The sequence below is a fragment of the Melospiza georgiana genome, chromosome 2 (genome assembly GCF_028018845.1).
Source record: "Melospiza georgiana isolate bMelGeo1 chromosome 2, bMelGeo1.pri, whole genome shotgun sequence".
Taxonomy (NCBI): Eukaryota; Metazoa; Chordata; class Aves; order Passeriformes; family Passerellidae; genus Melospiza; species Melospiza georgiana.
This window is the reverse complement of record NC_080431.1, coordinates 77,417,758-77,433,186: the sequence shown is the minus strand read 5'-3', so window position 1 is coordinate 77,433,186 and position 15,429 is coordinate 77,417,758. Positions and strand designations below refer to the sequence as shown.

The window sequence follows — 15,429 nt, the reverse complement described above, 5'->3', positions numbered from 1 at the left end:
TCAGATACTTCAGGCTGACTGATACTTAGCAAAACCAATGCACAAACCAACAAGTCAGGCAAGTTACTAAATATGTGCAATGACATGCTAATAAGGAAAGAAAAAGCTTCTTGGCTTTGATCTTGGAGATCTTTTTTAATCTACATAATTCTATGATTTTAATAATAACAATATAATGGAGGCAGATAAGGACAGCCTCACTTCAACAATGTTTTAGCATTTTAAATTGTTTTAACTTAAGCTCATGTCTTGTTGAAATATTGTGTCAACTGTGAAACATTTAAGGAAATAACCTATATTCTATATTTTTCTGATTCTAATTCAAAAGCAAGAATAAACACTACAGCCAGTACAGTCTTGATTTCAATCATGGCATTGCACAAGCAGATTTCTTTTCTTTTTCAAATTTTAATGTTGCTAAAACAGGAGAAGTTTGGCAGCGGATCAATGCTCCACAAAAACATACAATAATGAGGATTTACAATATTATACAAAATGTACAGCAAAAAAATAGCTACTGAGAAAACATTTTTTACACACCTCTCTTCCTATAAATAAGTGTTTGAGATTAAATATGTATTGAAAAACTTCCAAATATATTCAGAATTTCAAAGTATTCAATATTTACTTGATTTGCTTTTTTAAAGTCCTAAACTAACACAGTAACTTTTTTTGAGGCTGAAAATTCTAACACTGCCACAACAAAACACTTAAACTTTGAGAAAAGAAAGCAGAAAACCTTGTGTGGCTGCTTCTTCACCCTTTTTGGTGTCTTCATCTTCTATGCTTGGACTTTCACGTGATGAATTCTCCTGCTGAGAATTGTTGTTTTTCAACAGAGCAGGATCAATTTGCGCTTTCAAGAGCTCAAGGGTCTCAGCAAGCTCATTGCGGTTTCTAGAAGAGAAAAACACACTGTCTGATAAGGCACTTACCTACCCCAAAGGGATTCATGAAGAGTAAACAAACATTATCTCCTTAAATTAATTACCCTGAAAACCTTATAGAGTTCTATAGTGAAAACACAAGCAAACTGAAATGCTTGTCCCAGCAATGGCTGCACTTTTGCAGTCAGAAATGTTTCAATTTATCCATACCAAAATAAAAATATTGCTTTTGGAAGGATCATATCTACTTAACTATCTCAACTCAATTACTGTTGGGTCCGGATCCAAGCTGCTACTTGTTCTGTTATTAATTACCCTCTCATAAACCATCACTGATTATTCTTTGCTGTTTCTTTTTTTCTCTTAGCAGTGAGCAAACAACAGCTCTCTGCTCATGCACCAAAGAAGCAAGCATATAATTTGAGTGAAATTTGCAAAAGCAAACAGCAAATTAATTTAGATACTTTTTGCAAGTGCTTATCCTTAGCACATGCAACAAACAACACCAAGTTGTCTAGAAAACTCCATCAACTCAAGTTATGACAGCAAAATCATTGGTGCACATCTGTCTGAGAGTGAATCTCAGTGTACTGTAACTCCTTATTTATGCTGCACATCCAATTTAAAAAAAAATTCACCTTAATTTATAAAGAGTTTGAGCAATGATTGAACAGTCATTGCTTTCTTAATGGACTAGAATAATAAGGGTCTCACATCTGTTTTTCAAAGTCAATGTTCAGCAATTTGTTTTTCCCAGGTTTACAGAAAGAAAGGAAGCCGGCAACAACCACAATATGTGGAATCTCACAGGTTTTAAAACCATTTCAGATTTCTTAATGCATTACTGTGTTTTTCTGCTGTGAGTGTGGAGTGTTAGAACCTTCCCAGCAGAACTCTGGTTTCTTCTTCCTTTGGCAATGAATTTTGGAGTCTATAATGCATGGAAGAGATGGATGATGCATGGATCAGCTCTTAATCTGTTTGTCTCGACATGATTACTTTATTCCCCCACAACAGCTGTATATATGTAACTCATAGTGATGCTTATCATTTTCTGGTCTGATTAAGCCACTTGATAGTGGCTTAAATACTTCTGCATGACTCCCTCAGTTTCTGAAGTCATGGCAGTGTAAATAACCTGCAGACAGTTTGGGTTGGAAGGGACCTTCAAAGACCAACCCATTCCTACTTCCCTGCCATGGGCAGGGACTTCTACAAGACCAAGTTGCTCAAAGCCCTATCAAATCTGGCCTTGAATACTTCCTGCAATGGGGCAGCCACAGCTTCTCTGAGCAACCTGTGCCACTGCCTCACCACTCACAGAACTCCTCTGTAACACTAAATGTAAATCTGCCCTCTGTCAGTTTGAACCCATTCCCCCTTCTCCTGTCACTACACATCCCTCCAACAAGTCCCTCCTGCCTTTTCCTGAACCCCTTTAAGTACTAGCAAGGGCTCTGAGTTCTCCCTGGATCCTCTTCTTCTCCTGGCTGGACAATCCCAAGTCTCTCAGCCTGTCTTCGAAGGAGAGGTACTCCAGCCCTCTGAGCACCTCCTTGGCCTCTTCTGGCTTCCTTCCAACAGGAATAATTGCAATATAATTTCCCCAAGAACAAATCTGTCTACTTGGAGCTTTCCTAACAAAGCTGAAGTTAGGAAAGCAAGAGTGTCCTGTTTTCTAAGGCATTTAGCTGGCCAGTAAGGAATATGGAGCCATCATCCTCAAGACAGTCTTCTCTTGCTACCCTTTCTATATATTCATTGCAGTTTGAACTAGCAGGAAACATATTATGTGATGGCTGCCACCAACAAATCTGTGAGTTATTTCTGTACATGATTTTTCACTAGAACATAGATTCAATGCAGAAAATCCCACTGTCATGAATCCTACTGTGTGAGAAATAAAGATTTATTGAAAGACATTTCTGAGCCTGAGTCACAAACAGCTAAAAACTGCACAAAATAAAAAAAAAAAGGAATACCTAACAATGCACTTCCAAGTGGATCCATCCTGGTCATCCTGTTCCTCTATGTACATCCTGACATTATGCTCTTGATCCAGCTGATACCAGTACATGAGGCCGTCCTTGTCCCGACCAATGGGCTGCAGGCGCATGGCGTCAGCATCCTCCTCGTTAATTATATTCTTAAACTTCAGATTGTCATCAAACTGACATTCACAGAGATACTGAAAAAGTAAAAAGACTGGTAAAATATCAAAAATATAAACAGAAAGAAGAAAATCAGCTCATTTCACTTCAGTGTGACTTGTTTTTAGGCCTCTCTCTGCTGGATTTGTGTGTCAGCTGTAGCTATAGGTTTTTTCCAGACCATGTTGTTTTTAAATGAGAGACAAGTGTTGGTTTTTTTTTTTTTTTTTAACCTGGCTGGCTTAGAAAGCTAATTCTCAAATTTTATTACATAGCACAAATTATCTCATTCTACAAGAGAACCCATACATAACTTGGAACCAACCCTGACAATTTTGTCAAGACCACAAAAGATGAAGTCCCATTTTGCCTTTGGAATCCAGCAAGGAAACAAACACATTTCAAAGTGTGTATTACACAGGCAAAGAGCTCTTGACAAAGCAGTAGGCATGAGACTATTTTCACACAAAATGTGAAAAATATGCAAACAAAGTGTTACATGCAGTTACATTCATCCCACTACAATGAACAATATTATGTTTGTTCAAGATCAGGTCTATATTTAATATATGTGCTTATGGTTTAGTCAAGCTAAGTTTGCAAGACCTTAAAGTGAGTGAGGAAGCAGTAATTTAGAACCTTAGCTGAAGAATGTGTACCTTCAGAATCCCCAGTTTGCATTCAACACTCATTTCTAGGTATCCTTTTTTTTCCATCTCCCAAGCCCAAGTGCTGTTGAATTCTTGACATATCTGTTACAAACGAAATAAGCATAATTTATGGTTAGGAGAAAAAAAGCAACTTTAAAATTTTTTATTAGTAGTACTTTACCACAATAATTAATCATATGTGATCTCTTTGGGATTGCAGTCAGAAAGTCTTACAGAAAAACAACAAGTAAAACTGAGGCACACTAGCAAGCACAGTTGAATTTTTATGGAAGAGAAGATCATCGAGGTCCTGATCACCACCAGATTCTCTAAACTAAATTAGTCTAAATTAGGTAGCATGATTCTGGAATGGGAAGGTATTATTGTCTTTGCTGTACACATATCTCACATTTTTCTATTTCTGTCTATTTAGAATATAAATTCCCTCAAGCAGACATGACTTCCTATTATATCTCCTTGCAGCACTTAGCAGACAAATTGCCAGGGTCTCTTGGGGCCCTCTGAGTCCTTCAACTCTACTGCAGATAACAAATGCAACTGCTACTCACTCCACACCATGGAATTATTACTCTTTACTAAAATATCTTGAGCTTCAAGCTGCTTGACAAACATTTTTAAATATTTTAAATATAGCCAATATCAATTTATTTAAAGCAAATAAATTCAACCACACCAATACGGGGAAAAAAATTCTATCACCAGAAAACGCAGCAGTAGAGGAGAAATAGATTGAATCAGCATGAGCTCAAATAATAAAGGTGAAGAAGAAATTCCCTCTCCTCCTAAACAACTCAGATGTGCTTAAGCCAATTTTCAGAGGAGACAAGCTGCCCATCAGCTGAGGACACACGGTGGGATCTCCACTTAGTGAGGCTATTCCAGTGGAAATATCCATGAGGAGGCAAAAGCTGATCACAGCTACATCTCCAGCTGGAATTATTTTGAAGTGCCACTGCTGAATCTCAACTGTCAAATCAGTGCATGAGGTGCTGCTGCCCTTCAGTCTACAAGGCTGGACTCAGTCAGAACAGTGCAGTCTCCAAGTTAACAAATTATTATTAACGTAAGATACAGTTACCAAGCTACTTAGAAACCTGCCAATCACATCTCAATGCAGCTTCCTCTGGAAACAGCAGCAAAAATAATCCTAAATTTCACCCCCCAAAGGTACAGATTAACAGATTCATAATGTAAAACAAGCCACCTGGGCTCCAATCAAGCAAAGGGGCTGCTACCCCTCCCCTGTCCCCACAGCTACACGACCAACCCTCCACTACCCCAGCACTGACACCACTTCTCAGTTAGGTCAGCTCAGGCACACCATAAAGCATGACTTTAAGCTGTGACCTACAGAAAACAGTGAAGAACACTGGTCACAAGGGATCCTGCTGAAGAGCAGTTTTTCCTGCTCTAAGGTTAAAGAATATTGCACAGGGACTTCTCTGATGCCAAGCCAAAGCTCACAGCAGGAGACAATCGCTGCTCACTCACAAAATGAGGCTATCCTACTTTCTGTCTCCTTTTCAACCATGTAATATGAAGAACACTGGGAAACTCTATATCAAAACCCTTGCTCAGGGCATATGCCAGTTGCTGCTCATTCCTTAGTCATTAAGTATGAGAGCAATAATGAGAAGCTTCATGTGCTACAAAGTGTGTGACTGTCAAAGCAAAAGCTTCGAGACATCAGACATTTCAACAATTAAAAACCAGATAATTGTGCTTTCTCCTGACAAGCGTTGTCACAACCCTGCACTACACATCTCATTGATCTGAAATCTGCTGAAATCTTAGTCTCTGCCTTCCTAGAGAGGATGCTTCACACTGATCACAAAGCTGCTGCACGCAGAAACTCCTGGCTTCTGCATACTAAGAGTGATCAGCACCTTCCCAGCCTGCAAGAAATCTCTCTCAAATAATTCCAAAGCAGATATGATGGCATCCAACACTATTACCATGCCAAATGTTCACTTTAAACAAGGAAAACGGGAACGTGAAAGAGGAGTCTCCTTGACAAAGGAGTCTTCTTGGGTGGGACTACAAACACCTGAATTCTAACAATCAGAAATGTGTTCAGAATGTGCTGATTTTATGTTGAAGGTTTCAGATGGAGCAATGCAGAGAAATCTTCTCTGTATAAAAATGTAAGTTATTTTTGACAATAGTTAAGTAAAACACTTTGTCAGGAGACAGTGCAATGTGACCTCACTACATGTTTCTCAAAATCAGCTAAGCTGGACACTCCCTCTTGGTTGTTGGAATGCTTAGGACCAGGCATTTCTTTACCTCAGCCACACATGACATGACCACAAGACATCCCTTGTGCAGAGGACAAAAGTCAGACGCACAGAGACCTACAGCCATTTTCTTCCATAAAAAACTAATGCACATGCTGGTGGATCCAACTTGGGTGGTTCACCACCAGAAGAGGGAAGGGCAAGAACTCTCAACTACCATGTTCACTTCCCATCCCAAAATATATCCATCTATCAAAATACCAGCCACAGCTCAGAGACAGTTTTTATTATACTCTTTATATGCGCAACAGTCAAGTGAGGCAAGTTTTATAATTATTTGGCATATAAGCAAAATATAATAATACATACATGCATAAATATTAAGGGCATGTAAATCTGAATGCCCTCCACTAAAGTTTCTGCCTACATAAGAACACCTAGAATATATCAAGCCCTATTTTATCAAAGGAACACATCAGTAGTTTCTAACAAAAGAAAACCAGGTCAACTTTGCCTCTTAGAGTGTCATCAATAATATGTGGAACAATACTGCAGGCATCAAGGAAAAATGCTCTCAGTTGTTCCACACCTTTTCAGTTTTTCCTGGCTTTTGTGGCATTTCCCAATACTCTTCCTTGCTTTTCTAAATTAATCATACTCCTTTGAATTGGGGACAATATTAGCATACCTTTCTAATTAGTTATATTCAAATTCCTTTGTTCTTCAAGGTTCCTTTGAACCACTGGCCAGAATAAGCTTCAAGTTAGCTCTGGAGACTGTTAAATGAAGTAAAATTTATTAACACTTACTTGGTCTTAACAGGGGTGTGAGGGAGGGTTTCCTTACTGCTTCCCTGAAGAAGAATTTCCAAACTGCTTTGAAGAAGATTTTCCAAACTACTCCCTCAAACTTGTTTTATCGCCCTGCTTTCTGCTTATCACACAACTGGTAAGTGGCTCCAGTGGGTACATAAGTTCATGAGCCAGAGTTGGGTTTTCTCAGTTTGCTGCAATGGTTTTTGGATTTATTAAGGAATTTAACACAATTCAGTAACCACAGTAGTTGGTAATATACAAAGTACACACAAGTTACATAAATTATTACACTACTATTTTTAAAGATTACCATCAATGCTTTACAGTTGGTTAACAGGTCAGAATTAACAAAGGCCCTTCAGCACATTATTCCTCAAGACATTCCCAGCCCTAAAAACATCATCATCTTAAAGGGTACACAAACCTCAAGACAAATTCATACCTCTGTAGAACTTACAAAGAGCATTTAAGGGGGACACCTGCAGCTGGATTTGCCAAGTGCCATTAATTGTATGGTTGCTATTACCATATTACAAGATGCTGTATTTCTAAGCAAGATGTGATCATGGCTGTACAGACAATAACAAGATTACAATTCTGTGGATTAAAAGACACATGGAACACATCCAGAGGGGAAATGGTATCCTATTGATTTTGACTATCCATATATTCTTATTTTTTAAAGCAGTGTAAATTATTTAAACTAGAAAATATTTGTATGTAAAGCGTCAACAAAGACATAGCTGCAATTAAAATACCAAGACAGAATTATGCAAAACAATGGGATGCTCTATTTTTACTGATGCCTAATTACATTTTCATCTTAGCTGTGCCATTCTGATCATGCAGATATAAATCACTGCAATACTTTCTTTTATTATTAATATGTACTACAAGACCTCTGCATGGTTCCTGCATGAATTCAGCCAAATCACGGTAATTAAATCATATTCAGACAAGTGATATACAATGAACTGCTACTGTATAAATCTCTGCTCAATTTAACCCATTTGCAGGCTACTAAATCATCTTTATTTGGGGTCTTAATATTCAAGAAAGTATTTTCCTGCCAATTATGAGGGTGGGCACTCTTTTACATGCAGAAGATGGTGCCTGTTTTCAGAGACCTCTTTCTCACAAGCCTAGGCAGACTGCAAGTTAAGCTGGGATCTGATATATGTGTGTTGATGCTGGCACAGCCCAAGGCTCCTGTAGCTCACACTAGGGCTTGCTCACACAACAGGTCATCACAACCATATTCCAGCATTGCAGAGTAATACAACATGCACACTGTACCTTGATCAAGTATTTTTCCCATCTGTCTGCTGTGACAGACTTCCCAATCTTTCTCATCAATTTCAAGTGAAGCTCCACCAATTCCTTTGGTACTGGAGTATTGAGAGAGAGAAAAATAAAAAAAGTTGTTAAGTCTGGTGCAAATATTCTTCAACGCTAAACACTGATAACATTGAAACACTGTGACAAATTAAGACATTTTAATAAAACAGAAACTTCAAGCCTGCTGAAGAGTTGCTCTGCAACTGAGAGATGGAAGAAGGTTAATTTAATCATGAGTCTTTTTGTTTAGATTTACATTTAGGATAATCATCACTCTTCAATTCAAGGATATAAAGCTCAGTGATAAACCTGTGGAAATTCTGGCAGTGTTAAAACCACAACTGTACAGGAACTACTCTAGTCAAACACCCACAAAAATAATACTGCAAGTAGCACACCTGCAGCTGCCTTTAGAAACCCCAAAGCCAGAAACCCCATGCACCATGCCTGGAATATCACTGGATCCAAATTATTTTTCACCAGGTGCATGGTATGGAAGAAATGTTCCTGAAACTCTATTCTCATAGATGCAGCTCTGCTATACACTTACTCTGTCTTGTACTGGAGGGACAGAGAGGTACTCCAGATATGGGGCTTGAGGGATGGCTGCCACAAATGTTGCTAAGTACAGCTGCACCAGTGCTGTCACAAAATCAAAGTTTTCCAAGCAAATTTATGTATCTCGTAGTGTACATGCCTCAGAAATAATTTCAACAGCCGGTCTCAGCTCACATCTGTGATTTACAAATCAGTTTGGCACCACCAAGTGGCAAATTTGCAGAACACTGATTTTATAAGTTAATGAGTAGCACAGCTTCTAAGAAATAAGCAATTGATAATTATTAATTAAATTCTACATGTCCAGTGACACAGCTTTCTCATCTGTAATTTGCTGAGAAGAACTTCAAAAATTAACTTTTCAAGTATTTTTATTTCTCTACTCTTTGCATACAATTTTATGTTCTAAAAGCATTTTCAGTACTTCAAGCACACACATGTTGAAAGCTTTATACCCAATATTTTTATTCTCATAATTCATGATTATGATTTTTCTGCTGGTCCAGTAGAATTATATTTGACACAGGATAAATAGCTGGGACATCAAATGTGTGTGTTTTAAAGTAGATACCACTGAGATGTTTGTTCTTTTACTCATTTATACATTACCTGTGTTAATCTTTTCAATATCTAACTTGAATTCACCCAACTTTTCTTTGTCTTTCAATCAAATGCCTCAACTTTCAGGTGAACATACTGTGTTGCTAAAAAATCAGTTTGATGAAAATGCTTGTGTTGTTTCAGAAATAAAGAAATTTAATATACAAACTCCTTAAATAAACAAACATAAAACATACCAGCCTGATATCCTCAAAGAGAGCTCTTTTCAGTGTAGATAATTCATAAGCAACAAGTCCTGGCTTGTTCTTTTTAATTTCATTTGCATATAATATTTCCATTACATATTGAAGACACCTAGTACCTCTCCTTGCTTTTTTTCAAAACTGATGCTTTTCACGATTTTGAACTAACACCTATTTTAAAAGGAACAAGATCAAAGGTCTTAACCCCAATAAGTGCCAAGCAGCTGGCACTAACAAAATTAAGCACAACGCACTTTATACACATGAGCAACTCTATCTATTTTAAGTCGTACAATTAAACCTCTGCTTGTGTTTGTGTGACATGGAACTGAGCCAGAGTATTCAAAATCTTGCTGAATCAAAGCTTTTGTTCCGCATCCTTTTTTGTTTGTTTTAAATCAGACCTTTCTATGGGTATGTATTGATAGGAATCCTAGTTTAAAGAAGCACAGGTGATTTGCTTCAAATAATCAAATTCCCAGTCACCACAAAAATCTCTGCTACAGCTCTGGTGTGAGAAAAAAAATTTAAAATTGGAGTAATATGCACACTCTTGCATCAACACTTCCTGTGAGCTGTGTTGGTATCTACAGAAATGTCACTTGTCTCAGTTTCAGCAGTTCAGCTCTTGCATTTCTAGGATCTTCATGATGCATCGATGTGATGATTTTTACAAATTTCACTGAACACTTCATATCCATTCTCTGTTTACTACCCTTTCAAGATGCTTTTCATGTATTATGCAATATTACTGACTGGATTTCTAGGCTGGCTTTTTGCCTCTTCCCTTCTCTGAGAGGAATCCCACAGTACACGCCTGGTGTAATGAAGGAGGCAGGAGGTTTGGAGAAGAAAACTGATGTCTAGTTTGCTCTCTAGGGAGTGTGTGATGTGCAGCCCTGACCAGCCACATGCCCCAATAGCCAGAGGAGCAGAAGCCTACAGGACTGAGAAACAAACTGTATTGAATCCAAACTAACTGCAGATGATACAGGATGTACACCTGACTTGTCCAAAAAGCCACCTAAGGAGATGGCCTTGGAAGGCCAAAGAGTGGTGGCAAATCTCTCCCAAAGCACTTAGCTGGCAGGGAGTAAAACTGCACTAGTAAACACAACTAAAACTTCAATCCTCTCAGAAATGCATTGAACCTGCATAACTGTAAAATAACTTACTTTTGTTCAGACTATAGAGAGAATTCCTGACAAGAGTTCATTGAATTGAGACATCAGTAAGGATCATTTTTACAAAATTGTTCTATCCTTTATGTAAGAGGAAGAACATAACACCAAAGAGATGAGCATAATTATTTTGGGTTGTGTTGCCGGCTGGTTTCAGCAAATAACAACAGTAGACTGCTATCTCCTTTGCAAAATTTCATCTCCTTCATACGGGACCTGCATCACTCATTTCAGGAACTTGTGTAAATGTTCTGCATTTGTAAAAATTTCACATAAGGGAAGGAACAATACACAGCATCCTTCTTGTATAATTGCCATTGTGTGTGAGGTTCTGGTCAAAAAAGCATGATGGAATATATTAAAAAAACCCTCTAAACATGAATTAGATTCTCAAACTTTTATAAAACTTTGATCTCTCTGGAACAGAATACAGGAGTTCTCTAAAACCTTCTCAGAATATGCTTAAGCAGTGGAGAAAACACCAGGAGACTGTGCATAGCAGTTCTTCTTTTACAAAAGTGCTGGACAATTATTTCAAAGAATTGACTATAATTAAAGCATGGTGCATTCTGCTAGATATTCAAAAATACATACTTTTCATAGGAAGAAGTCATAAGCCAGGAAGAATGAGTCACCTAAACCATTATAAAGCTTCTGGTGGAGTTCAGCCCATTTGTTAAACCCTACACTTCCCTGGAGGGGAGGTTGTCATCTGGGCCTCACAAAGTGTCCTTTGAACACCACGCTGTCTATTCCAGCACTTCAGAGAGCATCCTATACATCAGCCACATGTCTAATAAATTCAGGAGCATTAGAATAATTGAAATGGAAGAGAAAACATACAAACATGTGAAAACCCCATCAGCTTGCTAGAAAAGCTGTAACTTTCAAATACCTACACATCCACAGATTAAAGACAACTTCTCATGTAACCATAACCCCATTTCACCCCTACTTATTTTCCCTGCCAAAACAAAAAGGCTTACAACTCCCCTAAAAAACCCTGAAACAGCAGAAGAAAACAGAAAATATGAGCAAATCCTGAATCCAGAAGGAGGATGGGGGAATCTGTTATTTTGAAAATTATTATAAACAAAAAACCTTGGTATAAAAGCAGATCTGGAGTGCTGGACACAGAGGAGGACTGGAACCATGATCTAGACAGAGCACCTGGTACTGATGTGGATTACAAAGCCTGTGCCTACTGTCCTCCTTCTGGGACCCAGGAAGAGAACACTCAACTCTTAGTGCTGGGGGGACCTGGGGTGGAGGGAACAAAAAATAAAACTCTGGGATGCAAAGGCTGCTGGCAGTTTTCATGCTTCACGAACACAAACAGGTCTTCCCAGTTACACTAATAAACCATTTTCCATGCTAACTTGTTTTGGCAAGTGTAGGAAATAAAATGACTCATAAGACATACACGGCAAATACTTCCATTGACCACGCATTCTTTTTCATCCTTCTACCTTGACCAAAATTACCTCTGTGCGCTATGACTGCGCTGTCAAACAACACCACACAGAGCCAGAGGACAGCTGAGATTGATGAGATCATTAATGATCTCCCACCTCCCTCCTGCTAAGGAAGGCAGCTCTCAGCACCCTGCACACAGCTGATGTGGATTAGCTACTGGCACCCTGCACGGAGTGAGTTTAATGGCAAATAGGAGAGGTTTCCACCCTGCTCAAATCGCTCTGCAGTGAGGGCCGGGGGGAGCGGTCCTGGAGGAACAAAGGCAGGAGCATCTCCTCAGACATCAGTAAAGAGTCAGCACGTGGCCACCGTGGAACAGGCTGCACAGAGAAGCAGGGGATGCCCCAGCCGAGGTTGGATGGGGCTTGCAGGAGTGTGGTCTAGCAGAAGGTGTCCTGGCCCACAGCAGGGTGGCTGGAATGATCTCTAGGGTCCCTCCCAACCCAAACCATTCTATGGTAATTTACCACTTATCATGCAGTTAATTCCCTTTACAGACAGATCCTTAAGCATAAATTTGCTTAAAACAAGTCAGCTGCATCCCTTACGAAAGGCACAAGAGTCCCCAATAAGCATGTGACCACATTTCCAGCATCTTTAATATTCTCCTTAATTTCTGTGTAAAGTCTGAAGTCCCACGAGCAGTCTGAGGCAGCAAACATCTTGTCTTCTGTTTAGTTGAAGCTAATCTAGAAGTCCCTCATCTGTTTCATTAAACAACTAGCAAACATTGAGTCAAAGAAAGGGAACAACATCTCCCCTCTGGTTTATGATAACATAAATATTCTTAAGAACTATCTAACTTGTTTCTTAACTCAGTATAAGGAAAATGTGAGACGCTTTTAGTTATTCACAGAAGTTTATAGATCAGAGAAAAATGGCAGGCTTGGTATGAACTTGGCATGTTAAATACATGGGAAGATAAAACTCCCTACTTTGAACCCAAACAAGAAAATTCAGTAAACCTCTGGTAAAAAAACTGTGGCACTAAAGGAGCCTCATCTTCACACAGCAAGTTTGGCATATAGATAATAAATTGGAATCATGTGACCTCATGAGAAAAAGAGCAGTTGTTCCTATTTGAAAGGACAATCTAAATATCTTATTTTTTGAGTCATTTCATGAGTATTATCCTACCAAACTGCGTGCCTACAAAAAACAAAACAACAAAAACAAACAAACAAACAAAAAACAAAAACCAAAAAAAGGCGCACAGGAAAGGGGAAAAAATGAAACTGCTCTGCCTCCCGAGCGAATGAAAAGAGCAATTAAACATGCTGTAATTAAACCACAGATCAAAACAGAATGAACAAGTCACCAAGTAGCAGTTTTATATCCTGTTCCTAGAAAGATTGTTGGCAGGCATTACAAACAAACAAACCACGCTCACATTTAAATGACATTGTTATCCTAGGAAAGTACTTTGAAATCCGGATGCTCACCAGCTAGATCATTTTCACACAAATATCTGAGGACATTTATCTCTCTTGTCTCTACAAATACCTATTAGAAGATTCTCCTCTTACCTAGCACGGGTCACTCTAACATTAGCCAGCAAAGGCAAGATTTTTATCCTGCTGGTAAACCCCCTCCCACACATCCCCATGTGAGGAACCCAGCTCACCACCTCTTTCACTGCCGCTTGCAAACATGGAAAGTGCTCTGAACTGGGACCAAAATGCCTTTTCTACCCCAGTTCTTTTAGTAAGTTGCATCACCAGCATAACAGACCTTGCTAGCAGAGCTGCATCCTGACCTCATTGTATCGGTTCAACCCAGCACTGCCAAGTCCCAGCAGTAAACCATGTCCCCAGGTGCCTCATCAACACAAATATGTCCATGGGCAGCCTTTTCCAGCGCTTGACAACCCTTTCCATGAAGAAATTTACCTAATATCCAAACTAAACCTTGTCAGCACAACTTGAGACCATTTATTCTTGCCCTATTCTTTGTTACTTGGGAGAACAGACCAACCTCCAACTGGCTGCCACCTCCTTTCAGGCAGTTGTGGAGTGATAAGGTCCCCTGAGCTTCTTTTTCTCCAGAATAAAAAATCCCAGTTCCCTCAGCTGCTCCTCACCAGACTTGTGCTCCAGACCCCTCACCAGCTTTGTTTCCCATTTCTGGACACACTCCAGCATCTCAATGTCTTCTTTGCACTGAGGGGCCCAAAACAGAATACAGAATTTGAGGTATGGCCTCAGGCGAATACAGGGGGACAGTCATTGCTGGGGTCCCTCTGGCCACACTACTGCTGATACAGGCCAGGATGCCACTGGCCTTCTTGGCCACCTGGGCACACAGCTGGCTCATGTTCAGTGGCTGTCAACCACCACCACCAGGTCCTTTCCTGAGAAGCAGATTCCCAAACACTCTCCTAAACTCAAAGCACCACCTTGAGCACCCTTTCCTCCCACATCTTTTATTTTATCCTCCCCTGTCTGCAGTTCAATCTGATTATGCTTTGCTTTCTAATGCTCACACTCCATCAATTACCTTCTCTCTGTATATGAAACTGAGATTTAAAAAATCACTCTCATTGTCATCGACATAACTCCTGAAGCTGGAATTAAAGGCCGTATGAAAGTAAACAAAATCGCTGGAGAGCTGTTCCTCAGCAGCCCTTTAGCAGACAAGATAACTTAATCTTTCACAGGCCTCCTATTTCATTCTCTGGCTATTAAGTGCCTGGGGATGTTGGGGACTTTTTAAGCTAATATATTATAAGGAACAGCAGAAAGGTTAACAAAAGCAGCACTGATGTTAGAAAAAAGCATAAAACTTAGTAAGAAAAGCATGCTGTACCATGCAATGAAAAACAATAGGAGGTAGAAGAAAAAAAGAAAATTACTTTGAAAACAATTCAGGAAAAAATAGCACAGAATCTATTTTAGAAACCAAAAATGGTCCAGGAATGACAGCAAATGAAAGCCCAGTTCACTGACTCAAAAAATGTATTGAATAAAAAATGGGCTCTAGTCTACAAACTTAGAACATGTGAGGAGCAAGTAAGACAAATCAAGCTGTGGCAGCAATATGCAAACAAGCAGATTGCCTTTAAAAAGAGGTACTGAAAACATTTGAAACTGTCACTGGTAGCCATTGTTGGCAGTTAACTCACATGCAGAGACAACACCATACATTTCTACTGTCTAAATTCAAGTGCACTTGACTTGCTGATCCTTCATTTGGGCACATCCAAACCCTGAAGGAAACTGCTGGGACCACACCCCATAAAAGCAAAGACACCGCAGCACAGGTATCTTCCATTCTGGCTTCACTGTAGCTGATACAAACAGGAAACTAAAGTTCC

The 15,429-nt window shown here is 39.3% G+C and overlaps 1 protein-coding gene across 1 annotated transcript in view; it reads right to left on the bottom strand.

Annotated features, from left to right (window-relative positions):
* The window catches only part of RSF1 (remodeling and spacing factor 1), a 60,683-nt gene that overhangs the window by 27,073 nt on the left and 18,181 nt on the right, over positions 1-15,429 (bottom strand). The window contains exons 2-5 of the mRNA XM_058018938.1: positions 8,057-8,148; positions 3,697-3,789; positions 2,870-3,075; positions 740-897 (exon numbers count right to left, since the gene is read on the bottom strand). Coding sequence (XP_057874921.1) covers positions 740-897; positions 2,870-3,075; positions 3,697-3,789; positions 8,057-8,148 — 549 coding nt within the window. The remainder of the gene's footprint in view (positions 1-739; positions 898-2,869; positions 3,076-3,696; positions 3,790-8,056; positions 8,149-15,429) is intronic.